The sequence below is a fragment of the Mustela nivalis genome, assembly GCF_964662115.1.
Source record: "Mustela nivalis genome assembly, chromosome: 19".
Lineage (NCBI taxonomy): Eukaryota > Metazoa > Chordata > Mammalia > Carnivora > Mustelidae > Mustela > Mustela nivalis.
The window spans coordinates 6,584,771-6,609,354 of NC_139038.1; the positions used below are offsets into that span (position 1 = coordinate 6,584,771).

A 24,584-nucleotide genomic window follows, 5' to 3' on the forward strand; every position below is an offset into this window, starting at 1 on the left:
CAGAGCCATTATGACATCATCTGTTGGTCACATTCAGCTTTCAGATTTATTATCTCCTGGCTCCATAGGCCATAGGAAATCTTGCTTAAATTATTTTGATCACATGATACTCTTTAATGGGTGATTACTGAAAAAAATCCTTTTACTTTTTAAAATTAAGTTTCTTTAATCACTTATTTAAGTCATCTCTACACCCAACATGGGGCTTGAATGATGAAGATCACATGTTCCTCTGACTGAGCCAGCTAGATACCCTAAAAAAGTTCTTTTAGAAATATACTTGTAGGGGCACCTGGGTGGCTCAGTGGGTTAAGCCTCTGCCTTTGGCTCAGGTCATGATCCCAGGGTCCTGGGATCGAGCCCCGCATCCAGCTCTCTGCTCAGCAGGGAGCCTGCTTCCCCTGCTGCCCCCCTCCCCTGCCTGCCTCTCTGCCTACTTGTGATCTCTCTGTCAAATAAATAAAATCTTTTTTTTTAAAAAAAGAAATATACTTGTATTTGGCTATTTTCTGTATGTAAATTCCCACATTTAAAGTAAATAAATCTTTTGTATTTTTTTTTTTTTTCCTTTTAAGTAGGATCCATGTCCAGCATGGAGCCCAACACTGGGCTTGAACTCATAATCCTGAGATGAAGACCAGAGTTGAGATCAAGAGCCGGACGCTTAGCTGACAGAACCATCAGATGCCTCTAAATCTTTCGTATTCTTGATAGTCCAGGGATGGACTGACCAATTTACAGAGAAATTGCTGTTTAAGAAAAAAAAAACCAGAGCATTTATGAAATGAATGAAAGTGCTCCAAACAGCTAACACAGCTCTGCGCTAAAAGTCATCTGTTGTTTGGAAACCATAGATTCCATGTTGTTTCTACTGTGCTATTGCAATGCCTCTGCCCCCCTTGACAACTGGATGTGTAGCTAATGCGGTTCCACATCCCTCAGGTCGCATCTCTTCCCCCCACAGGCCTGCCCAAGAGGAAAGTGGTGGTCGTAATCGCCAGTGGAGAGGGAGGGTGTTTCCAGGGCTGCTCTGGTTTCTCACAAGATCTAAAACCGTGAGGGCTGGTGCACGGAGAGCAGAGGAAGTGAGTGTGTTGTTGGGGTTGGGCTGGCTTCACACCATGTTCTAATTTTCTACCAGAAAAACACTTAGGAAACAAACAATAATGATTTAACAGGTTATCAACTTTTTGACTACTTCTGTCAACTTATGTGAAGTTGTGTGTGCCTAGGCCCTTAGACTTGTACCAGTTTTACATTACTGTGTTGTCAATTAATAAATGTGTTCCTAAATAACAAACGAAGCTTTAATTAAGCACTCAAATATTTGCATGACATCTCATTTGAATCATGTTGTGACTGGTTTGAATTAACAATAATTGGAGGCTCTCCCTGACTTTGTGCCACCTCCAGATCCATTACCCTCTTTAACCAAGACTTAACCATAGTTAAAAGATTAATGTGGCACCAGGATTTGGGGTAAAATGTGGGAGTGAAAAAGAAGAAGCAAGCAGATAATTAAAGGGGGCAACTAAAGCCAACGTTACCACAGTAGCATAGCTGAGGAAACAGAAAGAAGGAACAAGTATGAAATAAATTACACAGGAATTATGGGCAGAACTCAAGGAGGCTTAGAGATAGAAGATTCCAGATAACTGATTTTTTTTAAAGGTTTTATTTATTTATTTGACAGAGAGAGATCACAAGCTGGCAGAGAGGCAGGCAGGTTTCGGGGGGGTGGGGTGGGGAAGCAGGCTCCCGGCTGAGCAGAGAGCCTGATGCAGGGCTCAATCCCAGGACCCTGAGATCGTGACCTGAGCCAAAGGCAGAGGCTTAACCCATTGAGCCACCCAGGTGCCCCTAACTTTGATGCTCTAATCTTAGGTGCACAAGGTACCACTGAGGCCAACAGGGAAGTTAGGTTAGGACGTCAACTTTGAAGGGACAGACAAATAAATGGAAAAGTCTTGACAAGCATTGTGGAATAAAGAGAAGGGAATCTGCGACCCTACAATTAAGCAGGAAACTAGATGGTTAAACTCAGGATCCCACTACTGCAAGTCAAACTCTCCTACTTGGTGGTTGTCTTTAGACTCCAAGAAAGTTTCAACCTCCAATTCTAACTCACAAACCCATTTTATTTGTATTACCTAAATCCATTTGCCTCCTAAGAGCTTTCTGGCTTTACTGCATAGAGCAGAGTTTTCACAGCCATACGGATCACCCAGAGTGTTTGAAAAAATTCCCTCTCTGGGGCCTCTTCTCCAGAGATTCTTTTTTTTTTTTTTTAAGATTTTATTTATTGGGCACCTGGGTGGCTCAGTGGGTTAAGCCGCTGCCTTCGGCTCAGGTCATGATCTCAGGGTCCTGGGATTGAGCCCCGCATTGGGCTCTCTGCTCAGCAGGGAGCCTGCTTCCTCCTCTCTCTGTCTTCTGCCTACTTGTAATCTCTGTCTGTCAAATAAATAAATAAAATCTTAAAAAAAAAAAAAAAAGCAAAGAGGGTGTGGAACAAGGAAGTCATAAATGAAAAAAAAATCTTCTGGCAAGGCAAGGTAACCTTCCTTGGGGGGACAACAGAACCTGTTAGGAGCATTGCTTCATTGGTGCTGACCAGAAAATTCCAGACTGACAGGTTAGGATTACATTCCTAGGGAAGGTTGAAAGTAATTAGGTCAGGTATTAAATCCTGGTATGGTGTCATGGGTTTGAAGTAGGGAAACTGAAGGACTCCTGCTTTTTTTTTTTTCCTCCTTTTTCTGTTTTTATTCTTCCTAGGACTTGCACCCCTACACCCTCACTCCACTCAACACAGGACTCAGAAAGTCCTCCTTATAAAGGACAAGGAGCTAATAATTCCTTTAGAATAGGCAACATCTAAGGAAGGCCTAGGAGAGAATGACCAGAGGAAGCATTTGCTTTTAGGCAAACAGGCTTGAGTGATGGATTGTAGAAAGGGCCCACGGCGACCCCATAGCTGAATACAGATATGCCTATCAGGTAACCCACCTCGTAATATCCATAGGCCCTAACTCACCAATGGTCTACTTACAATCGGGCACAACTACCAAAAAAGGAAAAATGCCCTATGTTGCCATTACCTCCTCACCTAACAGCTCCCACCCCTTTCCTCCTTGTAGACCGTCTCTGCTTTGCTGTCCTGCCCTCCGCTCTCTTGGGGGGGTATTCATAAACTCCTGTTACCTTTGTTTTGCCTCAGGTGAGTTCTTTCATGGCCCCCCCTACCGGCTTCCACCTGATCTCTTCCCCACATTTGGGGGCTCCCATCCAATCGGACAGCCATCTCATTTAGACACCACAGCCATTATGTGCACATTCCAGGCCATGACACAAGACATCTGGATCCCAAGGCCCCCTGGCTCCAAGGAATAACACCTGGGCCTTCGTCTTTGTTCTGACCAGTTCCTAGATGCCTGAAGGGACACGTTCACCAGGCCACTGTCCTTAGTAAAAACTCCCAGACCCTGAACAAAAATGAGTCTCCTTCCTTTCCTTTGTGACTCTCCCGGACACTCTGTACCTGCACTTTCTCTACGCCTTCAATAAACTCTGCTTTCATTTCCTGCTAGCATTGTTCCATTTCTGTCCTATACGCAACCAGGGACTTCCACGGCTGGTCCTGCAGAAATTCCTCTGGGTTTCCAGACTTGGCCTGCTGGCATCAGGTTTAATCCAAGTGATTCCATTTTGGGCCTGTTGCATCTTCTTCTTCTTCTTCTTCTTTTTTATTTTAGATTTTATGTATTTTAGAGAGAGAAAGAGAGAGAGAGCAAGCAGGGGGAGGGGCAGAAGGAAAGGGAGAGAATCTCAAGCAGAGTGTGCACTAAACACAGAGCGCGATGCAGGGCTACATCTCATGACCTTGTGATCGTGACCTGAGCCAAAATCAAGAGTCAGTCACTCAACCAACTGAACCACTCAGGTGCCTCTGTTGGTTCTTTTTAATAGAATTCAGGTATATGAAAATCTTAAGTGTATTCATAATAAAGGAAATGCATGTTAAAACTATACTGAGTTGCCTCTTCTGGATGTGATGCAGTTACTAAGGCTGAGCTTAATGAACTCACCGTAAAAAACTATAAAACTAGACAGAATGCATGAAAAAATGTTTCTGACTGGGGACAACATACAGTTCAGACCTGTGATCCCGGAAAAAAAGCATCTTCTATTCCATAGTATAGGGGAGGAAGGGTCCAAACAGACCACAGCAGACTCTCTAAGATGAGAAGACAGAGATTTGAATTCAAGGAAGTTGAGGTAACTGGGATTTGGGTAGCAGAATCCTAGGGAGCCAGAAGCTACACAGAGAAAATATCTAGAAATTTCTATAATGGGTCATCTTGAGTCTGTTCCTAGTAGAATCAATGTCTGGCAAAGAATTAACAAGAAACTGTAAGCTGAATAATTCTCAGAGTTCATACAGAGCTTGGAGATGCTCATGTTCTAATTGCCATAATTAGCAAAAGTATAAAACTAGCCTGAGAGGAAGGTCAAGAATTGCTCAAGCTTCAAGCCAAGGCCACACTCTTCTTGGGGTGACTCATCTTTACAAAGCTACAAAACAAGCCTTGAAAGAGTCAAGCTGATATGAAAGTAATTTGAACTGTCTTAAAGAAAAAAAAATATCTTATTCTGGTAAAATACATATAACACGAAGTTTAACTTTTTAATTTTTTTAAATTTTTATTTTTAAAATTTTAATTTAATTTTATTATTTATTTTTTATTTGTGAGTGGACAGTTCAGTGGCATGGACATTCACACTGTATGCAATGATCACCACAGTCCATCTCCAGAATTATTTTCATCTTCCCAAGCTGAAACTCTGTCCCCATTAAACATCAACTCTCCATTTCCCCATCCCTTCAGCCCTTGGCAACAATCCTTGTACTCTCTGTCTCTATGAATTTGACTACTTTATTTTTTTTTAAGTATTTATTTATTTATTTATTTGACAGAGAGAAAAATCACAAGTAGGCAGAGAGCCAGGCAGAGAGAGAGGGGGAAGCAGGCTCCCCGCTGAGCAGAGAGCCCGACGCGGGGCTCGATCCCAGGACCCTGGGATCATAGATGTGAGTTGAAGGCAGAGGCTTTAACCCACTGAGCCACCCAGGCACCCCTATAAACTCTCTTAATAGAGTAGAGAACAAGCAGAAAGTGGCTCCTCTACTTTGTATTCCCCCCTTTACCTGTGAAGGGATACATTCCAAGACCCTCCATTGATGCCTGAAACTGTGGATAGTGCCAAACCTTATATATACTATGTTTTTTTCCTATACTTACACACTTATGATAAAGTTTCACTTATAAATTAGGTATGGTAAGAGATAAACAACAACAATAATCAAATAGAACGACTATGACAATATACTGTAATAAAAGTTATGGGAATGTGGTCTCTCTTTCAAAGTATCTTATCAATACTGTACTCACCCTTCTTGTGATGATGTGAGATGATAAAATGCCTGTGATGAGATGAAGTGAGGTGAACAAGGTAGGCCTTGTAGGTAGCGTTCGGCTACTACGACCTTCTCAGGATATGTCAGAAGGAGGAGCATCTGCTTCTGGACCATGACTGCCACCGGTAACAAACTGTGGGAAGCAAAACAGGGGATTAGGGGTTACTACGACTCAGAACAACCCTATGAAGTTCATAGTCCTAGTCTCATTGTACATGTATGGAAACTAACATACCGAAGAGTGAACTAGTTTGTCCCAGGTCAAACAACTAGTAGGATACTGGTAAAAACAAACACCCTATCCCTTTCTCTCCCTCTCCTTCTCTCTCTCTCTGTTTCTAGTGTTTTGGCCCATGGAAATCAAGTCTGAAAGGGAGATTTCACACAAGTGTTTTTTCTTAATCTGTTACTTTTTTTTTTCTTTGCTAAACATGGAATCGGATCAGAGATTAGTTCTACTATCCATTACAACTAATCGCCACTGATAATAAATCCTATGTTGCTTTATTTAAATAGCATTCGGGAGTTAGAGAGGAGAAGGGAGTTGGGGGAAATTGGAAGGAGAGGTGAACCATGAGACTATGGACTCTGAAAAACAATCTGAGGGGTTTGAAGTGGGGTGGGGTGGGGGGCTGGGGGGGAAGTGGGAGGTTGGGGTACCAGGTGGTGGGTATTATAGAGGGCACGGATTGCATGGAGCACTGGGTGTGGTGCAAAAATAATGAATACTGTTATGCTAAAAATAAATGAAAATAAATAGCATTCGGGTCATTTCCGAATACGCAATTTCAGGTAAGTACCTATTTTCATATTTTTATGTTGAATAACACAGATACGTATAGTCATTCATTGTATTCAACATACTATGCTATTCGTCTGGTAGGACTGCGTCCAGGGTTAGCGCTCTAAAAAGTTGGTCACTGTACTCTACACTCAAAAGAGGAGGTTTTAAAAAAACCCGGCTGCACGAGGGCCCATTCCTAGAAATTCTGATTCAATTGGTGTGGAAAACGGGCATCTCGGTGGTGGAATTTTAGAGCCTTCAGGTGATTCTTACTGGAGATTCCCGACTGCTTCGCTGGGCGGGAACCGGGCGGGGCGGGGCCTGGGAGTCACGTGGTTCACCCGGCGCCCTCTGAGGCCGTTGATTGGCCCCTACCACAGCGGCGGGTGCGTGAGACCGGAGGCTGCGGCTCTCTGAACCTGACCAAAGAGTTCCGAAGCCTCCGCGCTTCCTAGAAGGTACGCGGGGCGAGACGCGGGGCGAGACGCGGGGCTCTCCGCGCGCGAATGAGGGTCGGCGAGTGGAGCGGGTTTCTTCCGCGTTCGCGCTCTCGGGTTGGGGGGCGGTCATTGGAGGGGCGCCGACCGCATCGCGGGTCCGGTCGGGGACCTCGAGAGGGGATCCCGGCCCCTATGGCTGCTGCAGGTAGACACTGAGGACTTCCTGGAGGAGGTGAAGCGGCGGAGGGTCAGAGGAGCGCAGCAGGTGTGGGGAGAGAGGAGCTAGGGGGTGCTTGGCGCGGGCGAAACCCCAATGGCCCCTCCACGGCAGGTGTCAGGGCTCGAGAGACCCTCAGGGGAGGGCGCAGGGCACTTACGGAGCGTCTTCCTGAAGATGTCAACTTGTGAATATTTTCCGTGGCGTAAGGAAGAGCAAGTCGGATGAATGAGAGGCTGGTTTGGTTGTAGGCGAAAAGCAGATGTGATTGGACGTTTCAGGAGTTCCCATTATTGAGAAGTGGCATGCAAGATTCTGGCTTCCAAATGCACCGTGTTCACGGTAGACGGATAGTTTAGATAATGAAAGGTTTGAGGTCCCTTCTCCAATCGTGAAGTCTTTGGTCGGTGACATTTTTGGGAGTGCCTCCTGGCTTAAAAGACAGAGCACCTTCCAAATAATATTTTTAGGGAACGTGAATGGTGCGAGAGACTTTCTTAAAAATGCACTCACAGAAAGCAAGGTTCACCGGTGGCCAGAAAAAAGCATAAGGAAAAAAATAAAATGAAAAATCACCTCTGTCCCATCACTTGTGTATTCCCAGAGAGTAACGATGTTGAGTTTCTAATGTCAAAGAAAAACCAAAGTAAAGATCACAGTTTGGATATACCTCCAGGCCAACCACCCCGAGCTGTGGAATCAAAACTAGAGCTGTCCTAATTTCCCCAAAATGCTGACTCTTCTTTTAGGAAAATTAAGCTGTCTTCATGTCAGGGTGACCTTGGAGCTTCCTAGCCAATTAGCTAAAAACAAGTAAGCTTCTGCAGTGCTTTTTAGTCTAGAAGGATTGTAAGTTTCTAGTAAACAGTCACAATAAAAAGCAAGGTACTTCCTCATTTCGTGTGTAGGGGTGGAGAAATAATTTTCTTACTCCATTCTTAGCTGAGGTCCCAGCAATAAAAGATTAAGAGAAGAACAAGTTTATTAACATGTGTAGGAAATACAGAGAAATGAGTAACTCCTGCAGTGGGTCAGAATTTAGGCCTAAAAATAAATAAGTTAAAAAAATCTTTAATGGGGTGCCCAGGTGGCTCAGTGGGCTAAAGCCTCTGCCTTCGGCTCAGGTCATGATCCTAGAGTCCTGGGATCCAGCCCCACATCAGGCTCTCCGCTCAGCAGGGAGTCTGCTTCCTCCTCTTTCTCTGTGATCTCAGTCTGTCAAATAAATTTTAAAAATCTTAAAAAAAAATTCAGTCCTAAATACCCTCTTAGTCGGGGAAGGGGAGAGAGGATGTAGGCCTCTTAGAGGGGAATAAATGAGTTTTTTTTTTTTTTAAGATTTTATTTATTTATTTGACAGACAGAGGTCACAAGCAGGCAGAGAGGCAGGCAGAGAGAAAGGAGGAAGCAGGCTCCCTGCTGAGCAGAGAGCCCGATGTGGGGCTCGATCCCAGGACTCTGAGATCATGACCTGAGCCGAAGGCAGCGGCTTAACTCACTGAGCCACCCAGGCGCCCCGGAAATGAATTTTAAAAGACGAAGGGGTCCTCAGAAGAGCAGACAGGAGGCCTGAGGGCTTATGACAGTTTGGGGGTGGTGTTAATGTGTAGTCTCATCTCCTGTGACAGAAGTCTATCTTCCCGGGAGGGGAATTTATGACAATTGAGTTCCTTTTCAAGGATCGGTCTTTAGGCAGATAAGGGGAGTTCAGAGAAAGGCTTTCTTTGTGATTGCCGGCTTGCAAGTGCCTGTAGCTCAAGATAATTATGGGGCGGCATATTCCGCTACACCTTATGCTTTATGAACTAAGCGGTAGCTGCTGAGAGCTCAGCCTCTTCATGCTTTCAGTTTTGAAGTATCCTTGTTTGCTGTATATTTCTCAATAAATATTCATGTCAAGTAAAGCTCTCTGAATATTGTTTTGACAATGATTGCTTCTGTGCTTGTAATATGTAGCCTGAAATCTCTAACTGCCTTAAAGTCGTTTTTATACTCTCCGAGTTAATCCTGTAGGATGTAGAAATACATGAACACCTTCCCCCATCCCCCAAAACAAGAACAAGCAGAGGCTCTTCATTCAGATCCTGCGAATGATCTGGAATGATCAGATCCTGGTAGCAAGGGAGTGAGCTACCATCCCTTGCTTGGCGGAGACCCAGAGGCAGGCAGGGGTAAGGTTTATGGTGGAGAAATGGAAAACTCAGATGTGCCCAGTTTGGAGGGTGTTGGCTTGAGAAATCTGGAGGTAGGTTAAATAAATAGGTGTTTGGGTAGGGGAGTGTATTTGGCTTTCTCTGTTGGTCCTCAGTTGTAGGAAGGAAGTCAGAATTAAGGATAAGCTGGTAGTTATTGACCTGATCTTGGTTTGGGCTGATTGCTTCATTGGGTGTGACTTGGGTTCTGGGCTGGTTGTTGCAAGGTGTGGGTCAGAGTTCTTTTTTTTTTTTTTTTTTTTTAAAGATTTTATTTATTTATTTGACAGACAGAGATCACAAGTAGGCAGAGAGAGAGAGGAGGAAGCAGGCTCCCTGCTGAGCAGAGAGCCTGATGTGGGGCTCAATCCCAGGACCCTGAGATCATGACCTGAGCTGAAGGCAGAGGCTTAACCCACTGAGCCACCCTTAGAGTTCTATTCTTGCTTATGGTCTTGTCCCTTTGTGCATGCAAGTCTTTCAGTGAGGTCCTACAGAACATATTCTAGGGAGAAGGGGAGGGCAGGGCCCTGGGAGAAAGCTTTGGAAATTGAGCTAACTTCAGAAGTTCCTTAAAAAGACCATTCTAACAGCTCCTTTCGTTTTTATCCCCTATTGCAGCACCAAACATGGTGACTGTATACTGGCTCAGGTGTGTATGGCCAGTTGGAATTCCCTGTCCCAGGGCTGCCTGGGGAGAGAGACTTAAATTGGAACTGGCCTTACTCATTATCTTCTTTTCTCCTTCAGTCCAGCCTGATGGCAGCAGTCCTGCCCCATCTCGGAGACCCGGACTTGGAAGCTGTATTCCTGACAGCTGGGTGGAAGGTAAGCTGGGCTTCTCCTCCCCTTCCTCAGGGTAGTCCCAGTAGCCAGGCAATGGCTTTGACTCCTTTGTTCAGGTTGAGCCATCTTTATTAATTCGGGGATTTTTCCTTCTTGGAAGGTGGGCTGTAAAGAGCCTGAACTCTGGGGTCAGGCAGGTTCAAATCCAGGCTTTGTTGTCAGCAAGTTATATAAGCTTCCTGGGCCTCAGTTTACTTAACTGTAAATGGGATGATACTTCCTATGACCAAGAGTTGTGAAAATTAAGTGAGGCACTTAGTCAAATAGGTCAATAATACTTTACATAGTATCTAGTTCTATTTTAAACACTCTGTGAATTTTATTTTATTTTTTTTGAAGATTTTATTTATTAATTTGACAGAGACAGACACAGCAAGAGAGGGAACACAAGCAGGGGGAATGGGAGAGGGAGAAGCAGGCTTCCTGCAGAGCAAGGAGCCCGATGCAGGGCCTGATCCCAGGACCCTGGGATCATGACCTGAGCGGAAGGCAGACACTTAACGACTGAGTCACCCCAGGTGCCCCCACTCTGTGAATTTTAGATGTGTTATCATAGTTGTTCATTGTTTCTGTCAGTGAGTGTTACTGTGTATCAGATATTATCCTTTGTGCTAGAGATAAACTTTCTGAAGGAGTTTACAGGTTTTTTGTTGTTTTTTGTTTTGTTTTGTTTTTGTTGTTTTGGGAAAAGTAGATATGTAAACAGACTCTTGCATTACAGGGATAAATTCTGATCTGGGTGTACTAAAGGGTACAAGTAAGCTTACTTACTGAATTTGTAACATTATGGAGGGTGATTCTAAAAAGCTGCATTTAAAAGTAAGGAGAGGGACGCCTGGGTGGCTCAGTTGGTTAAGCAACTGCCTTCGGTTCAGGTCATGATCCCAGCGTCCTGGGATCGAGTCCCGCATCGGGCTCCTTGCTCGGCAGGGAGCCTGCTTCTCCCTTTGCCTCTGCCTGCCCTTCTGTCTGCCTGTGTTCGCTCTCTCCCCCTCTCTCTCTCTGATAAATAAATAAAATAAATAAATAAATAAATAAAAAATAAAAGTAAGGAGACAAGGGGCTCATGAGTGGCTCAGTGGGTTAAGCCTCTGCCTTCCGCTCAGGTCATGAGCTCTCTGCTCAGCAGGGAGCCTGCTTCCTCCTCTCTCTCTCTGCCTGCCTCTCTGCCTACTTGTGATCGCTGTCAAATAAATAAATAAAATATTAAAAAAAAAAAAAAAGGGGAGACAAGTTAGGAAGCATGGCAACGATTTTGGAAGAAGGTTGGACTAGAGGGAGGGAATTCGAGTTGTTGCAGTTCTACCACACTGCTCCAGTGTGTCTGAACTTTCTGAGGAGTCCTGGCTCTCCCTGCTTCCCCGGCTTTGTCCCCAGCCTGCCCTGCCTGCCAGAGAACCCAAGGTGCTCTTCTGTTCCTCCATTGCTGCGCATAGCCTGCTCTCTCCATACACAGGCAAACTCACATAGTCGTATTTCGAGACTGAACTAAAAACTCCTCTTTGTGAAACCCTCTTGCTTCCTACATTAATAGCATGACTTGTCCCTGTGATCCCAAGTAGGCAGGGGAATAGCTGTTGCAGATGTGTGGTGAGGCTTAAACCAGAGGTTGGCTTATGGAGCTACTGGAAGTGAGAGTAGTCTTTTTTTTTTTTATTAAAGATTTTATTTATTTATTTGACAGACAGAGATCACAAGCAGGCAGAGAGAGAGGAGGAAGCAGGCTCCCTGCTGAGCAGAGAGCCCTATGTGGGGTTCGATCCCAGGACCCTGAGATCATGACCCAAGCCGAAGGCAGCGGCTTAACCCACTGAGCCATCCAGGCGCCCCTGGAAGTGAGAGTAGTCTTATCCTAGGAGCTGGTTCCGTAAGGGAAGGAGAGAGAGCAGAAATCAGGCAGCAAGGCAGGCAGAGGAATGTCTTTTTAAAGATTTTATTTATTTATTTGACAGAGGGAGATTACAAGTAGGCAGAGAAGCAGGCAGAGAGAGGAGAAAGCAGGCTCCCTGCTGAGCAGAGAGCCCGATGCAGGGCTCGATCCCAGGACACTGGGATAATGACCTGAGCCAAAGGCAGAGGCTTTAACCCACTGAGCTGCACAGGCGCTCCTAAACAAATAAAGTCTTTAAAAAAAAAAAATGATAGACGTTTTGGCATTTTTGCTGATGAAGGCGAAGGAGTGAGGGGAGTGAGTGTTTAGGAAAAACACTCCTAGGTTTCTCTGCTTTCTCCTTTCATGCCACACTTAGGACACCAGACATGTTGGGGTTTGTCCCACACATCAGACAATTCTGTGACACCAGTGAGGTGGGGGCACCTGCAATTTAACTCAGTTTTGACGCTTTCTACTTGGAGTTAACATCAGACCCCATGGGGTAAGGGCCCAGTCCCACGAGACTGCCCCTCCCCCCACTTCTGCCACCAGCCGGTTTTAAGTCCAGGTTGACACCTGTGCCTTGACTGGCTATATATTTGGAGCTTCCCATGACCCCCTTTGTGGTTTGATTAATTTGCCAGAGTGGCTCAAAGAGCTCAAGAACACTGTTTACTTTTACTGGCTTTTACTAGGTTTTTTATAAAAGGCTGTGACTCGGGAACAGCCAGACAGAGGAGGGGCACAGAGCTTCCACGTTCTGAGTACGCCACGCTCCCAGCTCTCCACGCACTCGCCAACCCCGAAGCTGCCTGAACCCCATTCTTTTGTGTGTGTGTGTGTTTTTAAGATTTATTTATTTATTTGTCAGAGAGAGCACAAGCAGGCCGAGAGAGAAGCAGGCTCCCCGCTGAGAAAGGAGCCCGATGCGGGACTCGATCGATCCGAGGACTCTGGGATCATGACCTGAACTGAACGCAGCCACTTAACCAACCAAGCCAACCCAGGCCAAACCCATCCCTGTTTTGTGTTTTTTTTTTTTTTTTTTAAGATTTTATATATTTATCAGAGAGGGGGGGGGGGAGAGAACGAGCACAGGCAGACAGAATGGCAGGCAGAGGGAGAAGCAGGCTCCCCGCTCAGCAAGGAGCCCGATGTGGGACTCGATCCCAGGACGCTGGGATCATGACCTGAGCTGAAGGCAGCCGCCCAACCAACTGAGCCACCCAGGCGTCCCCTGTTTTGTGTTTTTATAGAAGCTCATTACATGGGCTTGATTGAGTAAATCATTGCCCTTTAGTGACTCATTGGATCTCCAGCCCCTCTCCCTCCTCTGAAATGGGGGATGGTTCAAACATTCTAATCACGTGGCTGGTTCCTTTGGCAACCAGCCCGCCATCCTTGGGGTTAACATAAACTCAGGTGTGGTGGAAGGAAGTTGTGATGAATGTGGAGATTCTCCTTTGACCTCTGGAGCTATTTCAAAAACCAAGGACAAAAGACCAAATATAAAGAGAGGCTCCTGCTCTTATCCCTTAGGAATTCCAAGGGTTTTAGGAGTTCTGTGCCAGAAATGAGGATGAAGATTAAATGTATATTTCTTTTTAAGATTTTATTTATTAGAGCACATGCACGAGAGGAGAGAAGCGGCAGAGGGAGAGGAAGAGGGTGAGAAGCAGACTCCCCACTCAGGAGGGAGGCTGGCTCAATCCCAGGACCCTGAGATCATGACCTGAGCCCAAGGCAGATGCTCAACCGACTGAGCCAACCAGTGCCGCTAAAGATATATTTCTTGTTAAAAATCACAGCACCGGGTGCCTAGGTGGCTCTGCCTTCGGCTCTGATCATGATCTCAAGGTCCTGGGATCGAGTCCCCCATGAGGCTCTCTGCTCAGCAGGGAGCTTGCTTCCTCCTCTCTCTCTCTCTGCCTGCCTCTCGCCTACTTGTGATCTCTCTCTATCAAATAAATAAATAAAATTAAAAAAAAATAAATAAAAAGTTAAAAAAAATCACAGCACCACAGGGAAAAGAGAGTAAGGATATAGAAAAGGAAGAGTCCTCATCATTGGATTAAGACCCTGGGGGAGACATGAGGGAATGGAAACTGAGGCAGAAGGGGAGGGATTGCTAGGAAGACAACTTCTTTCGCTGAGGGAAAAGTGAAAGGATTGAATGAGAATGTAGGTAATGTGTGGCGGGGTGTGTGTGTGTGTGTGTGTGTGTGTGTGTGTGTGTGAATTAGGGAGCATGTACCCTCTGGGCTCTTTCCTGGGACCTGGGACCTAACTGGCAATGACTTCTGGAAGGAAGTGGTTTGGTGAACACATGTCCTCCTAGGCCCCTCTGAGTACCTCCCACTGGACTGTTACCGTGTTGACTCCCATCTTTCCCCCTGAATGGTCCATTCCCTAAGCAGGTACCTGGGCTACTATAGAATCATACAGGTTGTGCAGGTAGCAACTCCAAGGGCCCCCATTTACACAGCTGTCATGTAATTGGTGCCTTCTAGGTTTGAGCAGTGCATAGCCTGAACAGCTGTATCCTTTGGCCTCAGCAGGAGCTGGAGCCTTTATTGCTGGCCTGCAGCGTAAAGCCTAACAACTTACTGTTGCCCAGAGTTTCCTGGAAGAATGAGGGTAGTAAAGGTACAGCAGACCCTGGGGAGGAACAGGAGGGTGAGAATTTGGGGCAACATTAAAAGCCGTATAACTGAATGTATAGAGATTACCCTGGGGGAGATGAAGCCATTTTATTCCTCAGGGCTTGCTCACACTCACACAGCAGCAGAGAATGTCAGCTGAGGAGACCAGCAGGACAGCTCTGGTTGAAGGAGAGACTTTCGGGATGGTGGTGGGAGGGAGCTTGAAATGGTAATTCTGAAAGTCAGCCTCGGTAGAGAGGACAGAGGGACCCTGTACTTTGGGAATGCCGGTGGTGGTTGGTGGTTTCCTGACGGGTGGTGGTGGTATTTCCTATTACTGAATGCCCTTGCCCTGCTCAGATAGCCCCTCAGGCTACACCGGTTCTCCTAAGGGAAGGGAGTTTGGTGGGCAGACACCTGGCCTCCGCCCCAAAGGCTGCAGTAGTGTGAGGCACCTTCTTTTCTCCGCCCACTTGAGTTGACCGCTTGTGTATACTTCTACCGTATATATTGTACTAAATAGTCTCTGTTTGCCCACCTTTGATGTATGCTTCAGCCTCCCCTACTTAGGTCTGTGCCCTCGGAGGCTGACCTTTATATGTCATCAGTGGGTTTTCTTGCCCTCTGGCTTCTGGTTGGATTTTGACAATGGGGTAGAGGGGGTCAGGGGGCCAGAAACCTGGAGGAAGGTGGTGGTCAGTTTTGTTCCCACAGTGCTCTGCCTGCCAGGCTGTGGGATGACAGAATCCACATAGCCCCAGTCTTGCTTCCTTTCCAACAACCTTCTAGATTCCAGTAACCCTCCCCTACCTTCTTCCCCTTCAGACGGGGTGGGTGATTGTTCCCCATGAGAGCCAGCCTTGTTGGTTTCCACGAAGCACCTTCCTTTTGAATAGCCTGCATGCTAACTGATCTTCAGGGACCTTATTTGGAATGTGCCATCTCTTTCCTAGGGGACCCAGGGCAGAAACATGTTCCGTGTTAAAGGTGGTATTGTATGAGAACGGGGTCAGCAAACTGACCTGGACCTGGCGGTCAAGTTTTACTGGAGCACAGCCATACTCATCCACTTACCTGTAGTTCCTCGCTTTTGTGCAGAATAATCCTAGCAGAGACCAAATTGTGTAGGAAGCCTAAAATATTTACCCTCTGGTCCTCTACAGAAAAAGTTTGTCTACTCGGTAATAGAGAAGAAAGAATGAGCTTGGCCGATTCACTTGACGGCCTCAAACCTCACCTATAGAATCATAGTGATAGCTCACAAAGTTATTGTATGAATTGAGCCTATAATTAGTCTCTGTTTTCAGGAGTTGCTGTCCTTTGAGGATGTGGCGATGTATTTCACCAGAGAAGAGTGGAACAAACTTGACTGGGCTCAGAAGGACCTCTACAGAGATGTGATGCTGGAGAATTACAGAAACATGATCTTGTTGGGTAATGACTCGGCTTGAAGATTTGACTCTGAGTGTCTACGCAAGTCCTCAATCCCTTACTTGCCATTCCAAAATCAGAGAAACTCCAAAAACTAGTTTTTACCATAACTCATTTGGCTGCAAGACCCAACCTATAGAGTCATCAAGTGGTCAAACCTGATCTTTTCCTCCAGGGATCTATGTCTCATCCTTATTTTTCCCACTTGGTCTTTGTATCTGTTAAGCATCAGAAATATCACTGTGTTTAATTAAGGGTACAGCTCCAACCCCTGTTGGGGGCAGTACACGATAAAAAATGGACACACCACATCACCTTTCTAAAATCTGGAAAAAATTTTGAATCCTGAAACATGCCTGGCTTCAAAGCTTTCAAATAAGGGATTGTGGGCAATGAATAGTTTCCTTTGGTTTAGAGGTCAGAGATGCTTAATCCACTCCCCACCCTGCTCTGCCTCCTCCACATCTATAAGATCTGTGGAATGGGGCGCCTGGGTGGCTCAGTGGGTTGAGCCTCTGCCTTCGGCTCAGGTCATGATCTCGGGGTCCTGGGATTGAGCCCCGCATCGGGCTCTGTGCTCGGCGGGGAGCCTGCTTCTCCCTATCTCTCTCTGCCTGCCTCTCTGCCTACTTGTGATCTCTCTCTGTCAAATAAATAAATGGAATATTAAGAAAAAAAAAAAAAAAGACCTGTAGGAGCCGAAAAGATTATGGCTGATTAGATTCCAAAAGTTAGCTTCTTTTCTCTTGAAACATCTTTTTCAGTCTTCTCTCTGGAAATGGGTTCCTTCCTTTTTGTAGCATCACCAGGTGTCCAGGAAATGACTCTTTAACTGACTTCATATCTGAAACTTCACTGCTTTTTTCCCTTGGGGAGCCGGCCTTTGTCTTATTCCAGTGCAGTCTCCTCCGGGGCTGGGGAGGGCATTTCTTCAACAAATAGCTTTCTTTCTGGAGCCACAGATTTGACCTCCACACTGACACTCTTGCCACAGTCTTGACCACCTCTTGTGGGATTGTCCACCCACCTCTGGAGTTTTTGATGTCTGTTTTCCTTCTAAAAGCATTTTAAGAGCAGACTTGAACACACAGAAGGTACAGGAAATTATGACGGGGAGGGGAGAACATTCAGGGATAACGCTGTTCGTATTTTGGAATATTTCCTTCCAGTTTTTCTCCTCTTGTGCTCTTAAAACATGTAGGCGAACATATTCTTCGTATAATGCTGTAATTCCATTAAATCTTAACATTATAGCATCAGCATTTCCTGATGCTATTAAAAGCCCCCATAAATACAGTAAATGACCGTAATGTAATTCTATTGTATGATCTGTAATAGTTAATCATTTTCCCATGTGGAGGTATTTAGTTTGGGGTTTTTTTTTTTTATTGTTGTTGGCTTCCTTATGAAGTCATCATTTTCTGTATTATAATTTTCGAATGGATGTTTCCGACCATAAATCCTCATATAAATTTCTGACTATTCCCCAGGATACAGAATTTTGGTGTTAAAGGGTACAGGCACGTTCAAGTCTCTTTGTATTACCCAGTGACTTTTCAATAACAGATTAGGAAATAAAAATCCTTTGCAGGCCCACTGCCCAGAAATTATCCCCATTAACATTTTGGTTGGACTTTTTCCTTGTATTTTCATATATATGTATACCTATGTACATATACATACACATGCATAGTTTTTTAAAAAATTTGGATTGTACTTCACATGAGTTTTGCATTCTGCTTTAAAACCCATAGGGAACATTTTCCTATTTTAATATTCTTGAACACATGGGTTTTTAGTATCTGCCTAATATTTTGCCTTCGTTGCATTTACATGCCTTGTTGATGTACTTTATTTCCAGCTTTGCTCTGGTACAACTCTGCTGAACAGCTCTGGTCCATTCATCTTGGTCCTAATTGTTCCATAGCCTCTATCCCTAAGAGTGAAATGACCACATCTAAGAGTGTGATGGTTGTTGAGGCTTTCCGTAAAGATTGTCAGATTGTCAGAAAGAAAGACTGGGCCGAATTCTATTCCCACCAGCCCTTTTGATTATTATCCTAATCTGTTTGCCACTGTAGACCCAAGGGCATTAAGCTGAGCACTCGGACATCTCTCCCTGACTCACTAACCGCATCGCATTTACTTCCCCATGAGTAGGATTTCACTTTCCCAAACCTGAGGTGATCTGCCTGCTGGAGCAGTGGGAAGAACCGTGCATCCTGGATCTGCCAAGAGCCGGGACTAGGAAGGCTTCCAGTAGTGCTTGCCCAGGTGGGTGAGGAGAAGGCCCAGTTGAGTGGAAATGCTGAAGAGGCAGGAAAGCCAAACTAATGAAACCCCCTGTGTGCCCCAGAGATTGAGCCTGGGGTTTGGTGTACCTCCTCCCACTTTTTCATCCCTGCTGCCCTCTGAAAGTAGTACACGTGACCATTAGTCCCATTTAACAGACAAAAAAACTGAAAGATTCAGGGGCCCCTGTCTGGCTCAGTCGGTGGAGTGTGCAGATCTTGATCTTGGGGTCATGAGTTTGAGCCCCACGTTGGGCACAGAGATGACTTAAAAGTAAATAAATAAACTTCAAAAAGATTCAGATCTCTGTCACCCAGTAGGTTGAGAGTTGGGATTCCATTTCAAGTCTGCCAAGCTCATTCATTGCGGTAGATTTCTTCTCTGAAGCAGCCCGTCCGACGGCTCTTAACGCCAAACCAGATAGGCCTTATTCTACCCTCGTTACTTTTCCTTCCTCTCTGTTTCCTCTTGTTCCTTTGCTTTCCATTTTATTTTTCACATTTCCATGGTGTTTCTTGACATACCTGCTTGTTCCTACTTACTGTGTCCTGATTGCTGCTTCTGCCTTTTTCCATAACCTTCTCCTCCAGAGTTTCTCAGCCTCTGTTCTGTTGACATTCTGGGCTGGATAATTCATTGTGGGGGCCTGTCCTGTGTACTGTAGGATGTTTGGCCATATCATTGGCCTCTTCCCACTAGATTTGAGTAGCACCACCCCAGATGTGACCACCAGAGAGGTCCTCTGACATTACCAACTCTCCCCCAGGAGGCAACATCACCCCTGGTTGAGAACCACTGCCATATTCTCTTGGCTTTTGTATCTACTTCCCTCTGGTTCCTTTCCTCTTCTGTCTTACACTGCCCATTTTTTTTTAAAGATTTTATTTATTTATTTGACAGAGATCACAAGTAGCAGAGAGGCAGGCAGAGAGAGAGGAGGAAGCAGGCTCCCTGCCGAGCAGCGAGCCCGATGCGGGGCTCGATCCCAGGACCCTGGGATCATGATCTGAGCCGAAGGCAGCGGCTTAACCCACTGAGCCACCCAGGCGCCCCTACACTGCCCATTTTTAAGAAGTTGTTCTCCCAGAACTGTTGAAAACCTGCTTATTGAGAAAGTATAAGATGCCTTTTCTACACTTATGTGACACTACTGAGTACCCAGAGTAAGTTGCTTTCCAGTGGAGTTGATGGGTTTGTTCCATTCTCACTTCTCTAGCACACACTTGTGCATTTTTCTGTTGGTTAGTTGATGTCCAGAACTCTTTCTGCTATTGAAGCCAGGAGTTCTGTGAAAATCAGAATTTTGGCCCCTTTAGCCAGATGATACAATAACTAAGGGAGCACTATTTTAGCTTCATTTGAGTGTCTGATAGCATACACTGTTAGCTTCTCTTTTTTTCCTTCTGCAGTGCACAGGTCATTTCTATGTTTTCTTTTTATTGGTTAGGTTCTGAAATCAGATGCAGGATGAAAAAGCCAACTCCAAAACAGAAAATTTCTGAAGATTCAGAGTCCTGTAAGACATCAGTGGTAAAGCAAACACTGGCCAAGAGACCTGCAGAAAAGCTACATAAATGTAGTGAATTGGGGGACCTTTACAGACGTGCATTCCCTACTCTTGGTGATGAATGCCACAAGGACCTCTTTCAGAACCTTCACCTTAATCGAGATCAGAATGCTCAAACACGGAAGAAGCAGGGAAAATGCGAGAAGTATGGAAAACCTTTCCATCAGAGATCATTGCTTTTGCGGCACAGGCAAATTCTTACAAACGTAAAATCTTATGAATGCAGTGAATGTGGAAGAGTCTTCAGGCGTCAGGCAAATTTCATTCGACATCAAAGAATGCACACGTCAGAGGATCCCTTTGATTGCGACATATGCGGGCAAGCCTTCAAACAGAAGTCCACTCTTGCTGTCCATAAACAGTGTCACCCTCAGAAAAAGCCATATAAGTGTCATGACTGTGGGAAATGTTTCCGTCAGATGGCATATCTGATTGAACATAGGAGGATTCATACCAAAGAAAAACCCTATAAATGTAGTGAGTGCGAAAGAACGTTTAGTCAGAATTCAACCCTTATTCGACATCAGTTAACCCACAGCGGAGAAAAACCCCATAGATGTCTCCAATGTGGGAAGGCCTTTGGTCGGCATTCGACCCTTCTGAGCCATCAACAGATTCATACCAAACAGAACACTCACAAATGCGGTGAATGTGGAGAGGCCTTTAGCCGGAGTGTAGATCTCATTCAGCATCGAAGAACCCATACCAAGGAGGAATTCTTTGAATGTAGAGAATGTGGCAAGACTTTTAGTTTTAAGGCAAATCTCCATCGCCATGAGGTCATTCATACCGGAGAGAGGCCCTACAGATGTGACAAATGCGGAAAATCTTTCATCTGGCGCACAAGCTTTATTAAGCATCAGGGTACTCACAGAGAACATTTATCAATATGACACTAACACAGGCTATTGTGTTTGGACTACTCCCTTGAGCTCCTTATTCCTTCATTGTCCAAGTCCAGGCAGAAGGGAGGCATAAAAACTTCGTGGTTCCTTAGCCTTGAGACTATTTGACAGATTATGAATGATGTAGGAATACTTTTATTTCTCGTACCCCTGGGGGAAAATGTTTTTAAGCAAAAGAAAGGTGTAAAAAGATAGTTTTCTTGGTTTTATGTAGAAAAATTACCTGATACTACATTAACTTTTTAAAATGATTTTATCTATTTGATACAGAGAGAGAGAGGTCACAAGTAGGCAGAGACGGAGGCGGGGAGAGAGAGGAGGAAGCAGGCTCCCTGCCGAGCAGAGAGTCCAATGTAGGGCTTGATCCCAGGACCCTGAGGTCATGACCTGAGCCGAAGGCAGAGGCTTTAACCCACTGAGCCACCCAGGCACCCCTACATTAACTTTTTAAAAGTAAAACAATGGCCACTCACAAGTAACTAGTGAGATTATGAATTACTGAAATTTGGGTGCCTGGCTGAAACGTCGTGAATTCAATCCCCACTTTGTGTGTGGAGCCTGCTTTAAAAAACTCGCTTAAATTTATCCATAAACTAAAATTAGTGTGCTACTAGATTCTACTGAGAGTTCTAAGTCAATTGTTGACAGCAGATGCTGTTGGCCTGCCCGCCACCCTCTGCTTACTCCCTCTGTTGGGTTTCATCTGACTTGCACTGTGTGTCGCTCGTGTGTCTCTTGGTCTGCAGGATTTTTCTAAAACCACAAAAGGCCACTGCTCTGTAGGGTAACCACATTGTGGGAGCAGGCCCCAGCTAATGCTTGGTGGGAGTTTCACAAACATGATCCTTTCTTCCCTTGGGTGGAATATCTCTGAAGCCTACGTTTTACACTTGTTTTCGGTTTTGCCATGGGATTCTGCATTCACTCACCTTGGCAGCTGTTTTATCAGTGGTCTTCTCTGCTCTGTCTCTTCCATACTCCCCTGCCAGTGTTTCAACACCTCTTCTCCCCACAAGTGAGTTGCTTGTGCTCAGAAAGTGTCGACTATAGTCCTCCAGGAGCCCTAGCCCTTTTGCTTCCAGTTATTTCAAGCACATTCTTAACATTCAGGTTACATGGGTTGAGCTGACCATATGACTCTTCCCTGCAGCTACCAGTACAAGAAACCCATTTGAAATTCTAATATCCTAAACATCATCCTAGGTCTGCACTATAAACTGCTGCTATTTGGATGCTCTCCTATAAATCCCCTCTAGTTTCTTCTTGATTTTACTTTCTTGCTCCTACCAATTCTGACTTCTTACCCAACGCATAAAAACAAAGCTCTATTGAGAAAAAGGAAGTGGCACCTCTGAAAATAAAGGAATCATGAGGCTTGCTGGAGGAAAATAACAACAGATTGTATATTGGGTTCAAAAAGCAATAATTTGGGGGCGCCTGGGTGGCTTGGTGGGTGAAAGCCTCTGCCTTCAGCTCGGGTCATGATCCCAGGGTCCTGGGATCAAGCCCCACACTGGGCTCTGCTTGGCGGGGAGCCTGCTTCCTCCTCTCTCTGCCTGCCTCTTTGCCTACTTGTGATCTCTGTCTGTCAAATAAATAAATAAATAAGATCTTAAAAAAAAAAAAAAGGCAATAATTTTGTACTGGTCAGCATGAACAGGCTAGAAGAACCTAAACAAAGTTGACTTCTGACTGAGGGGGAAATAAGCCAGTGAGAGAGAAGCCCCACTTAAAACAACCTAGGGAGACAGGAACCTATGAAAAGTGCTTCCTTCCACTGCTAAATGGAAGCCATAAAGCTCCCTAATAAAGCAATAAATAAATAAATAGGGGTGCCTTGCAGGCTCGATCACAGAGCATGTGACTCTTGATCTTGGGGTTGCAAGTTTGAGCCCCATGTTGGCTGTAGAGATTACTTAAAATCTTTAAAAAGAAATACATACATTTAAAAAATGGCAGCTTGGGGGCGCCTGGGCGGCTCAGTGGGTTAAGCCTCTGCCTTCGGCTCAGGTCATGATCTCAGGGTCCTGGGATCGAACCCCACATTGGGCTCTCTGCACAGCAGGGAGTCTGCTTCTCCCTTTCTCTCTGCCTGCCTCTCTGCCTACTTGTGATCTCTCTCTGTTACATGAAGAAATAAAAAATCTTAAAAATAAAAATGGCAGCTTGGTTTCCTGATGACAGCTCTCCCGTATTGTGTGGCTGAGAACTGATTTGGAAATCAGCAGTCTGGTCTGGGGAGACTCAGCTACAGGCATACATTCGGCTATAGGAGAACTAGAGGCATGCTCTGAAGGCTCCACTTGGGCTGTGGCCAATAGCTAAACTAAGCCATACAGTCTGGCAAGTGGGCCTTGGACAGTGAAAAATAAAGTGGGGAGCCCAATTACGATAAGCCTTTTGCCCACTAGAATTATCAGGGTGGGTTCCGAAGAGAACAGGTGCTCTAGACGAACCACTTGAAGTGGCAATAGGAATATGTGGGTATCCAGGATGAGTGGCCACAGGGGCTCTCAAGCCACGTTGTGTCATACGAGCCCGCACTCCATTGTGATCACCTATTGGGGGCTCTGGGGGTTGCCAGAGACTGTTCAGAATCTTGCCAGGTTAGCACAGTGGGAAATGGGCTCACCAGCTCAGCCTGGCCCACCCCACTGTGTGTGCCTAGTAGATAGCCCTGCCCCCACGTCCCTTAAAGGAACCTCAGATGCTCCATGAACTTCTGGTCCCTTACTCTCTGGTGGGGCCCACACATGTGCTGCTGTGGTTCCCACCCCTGGGCCCCAGGAGCTTCCCTTTTAACTCTATGCCACTGCCCTAGAGACCTCTGAGTCCTGAGCAGGGCACAGGACCTTCCAGAATACAACTTGGAAATGTTTGGGGCGCCTGGGTGGCTCAGTGGATGAAAGCCTCTGCCTTCAGTTCGGGTCATGATCTCAGGGTCCTTGGGATCGAGCCCTACATCGGGCGCTCTGCTCAGCGGGGAGCCTGCTTCCCTCTCTCTCTGCCTGCCTTTCTGCCTACTTGTGATCTCTGTCAAATAAATAAATAAAATCTTAAAAAAAAAAGAACTTGGAAATGTTTAAAATGAAGACACACTCAGGCAATAAATCAAATAACCATATCACTCTTTCCCCTAGGTTCAGTCAGGTCTTCTAACACTTTTAACAAAAATCTAGCCTTACCATTTTGTTGGGCAGGACGCTGTGTGAGATGGGTAGGAGAAAGTGAAGATTGGAAACATTATTCCTGCGTGTTATGGACCGAATTATACGCTGAAGTCCTAACCCTGGTGTGACTGTAATTGGAAATGGGGCCTTTAAGGAGGTAGCTGAGGTTAAATAAGGTTCTAAGTGCAGAGTCTTTGGTGATAAAGACTGGTGCCCTTTGAAGAGGAAGAAATTCTAGAGATCTCTCCCTCCACAGAAACCAACCCTGAAACCAACCCTCATTGATCTTAGACGTCCAGCCTCCAGAACTTCAAGAAAATAAATGTGTGTTATGTAAGCCACCCGCTCTGGGGTCCTTTGTTTTGCCTCGGAGTCGACTAATACACTCACCCTTTACTGTCCTGGGATAAGACATGGCCTATACACATTAACTTATTGTATATAATAGTTTGCAAGGTAAGTGACAAAGCCTGTAGATAATGTTAGCTCAGTAAGGGAATTATTTTGGGGTAGGATAACTAGGAAGTGACCCTTTATTTATTTATTTATTTTAAGATTTTTAAAAAATTTTTTATTTATTTGAAACAGAGAGAGAGAGATCACAAGTATGCAGGCAGGCATAGAGCAGAAAGCAGGCTCCCCACTGAGCAGAGAGCCCGATGCGGGCCTCGATTCCAGGACTCTGAAATCATGACCCGAGCTGAAGGCAGAGGCTTAACCCACTGAGCCACCCAGGCGCCCGGAAG

At 45.4% G+C, this 24,584-nt stretch overlaps 1 protein-coding gene across 1 annotated transcript; it reads left to right on the forward strand.

The window, feature by feature from the left end:
• The first annotated feature begins 6,773 nt into the window (after window positions 1–6,773).
• Window positions 6,774–16,255, forward strand: ZNF789 (zinc finger protein 789). Its single transcript, XM_082712805.1, has 3 exons — window positions 6,774–6,968; window positions 9,863–9,940; window positions 15,781–16,255. Exons 2-3 carry the CDS (start codon window positions 9,872–9,874, stop codon window positions 15,922–15,924), a joined length of 213 nt encoding a protein of 70 aa, XP_082568931.1. The 5' UTR covers window positions 6,774–6,968; window positions 9,863–9,871; the 3' UTR covers window positions 15,925–16,255.
• The last annotated feature ends 8,329 nt before the right edge of the window (window positions 16,256–24,584 follow it).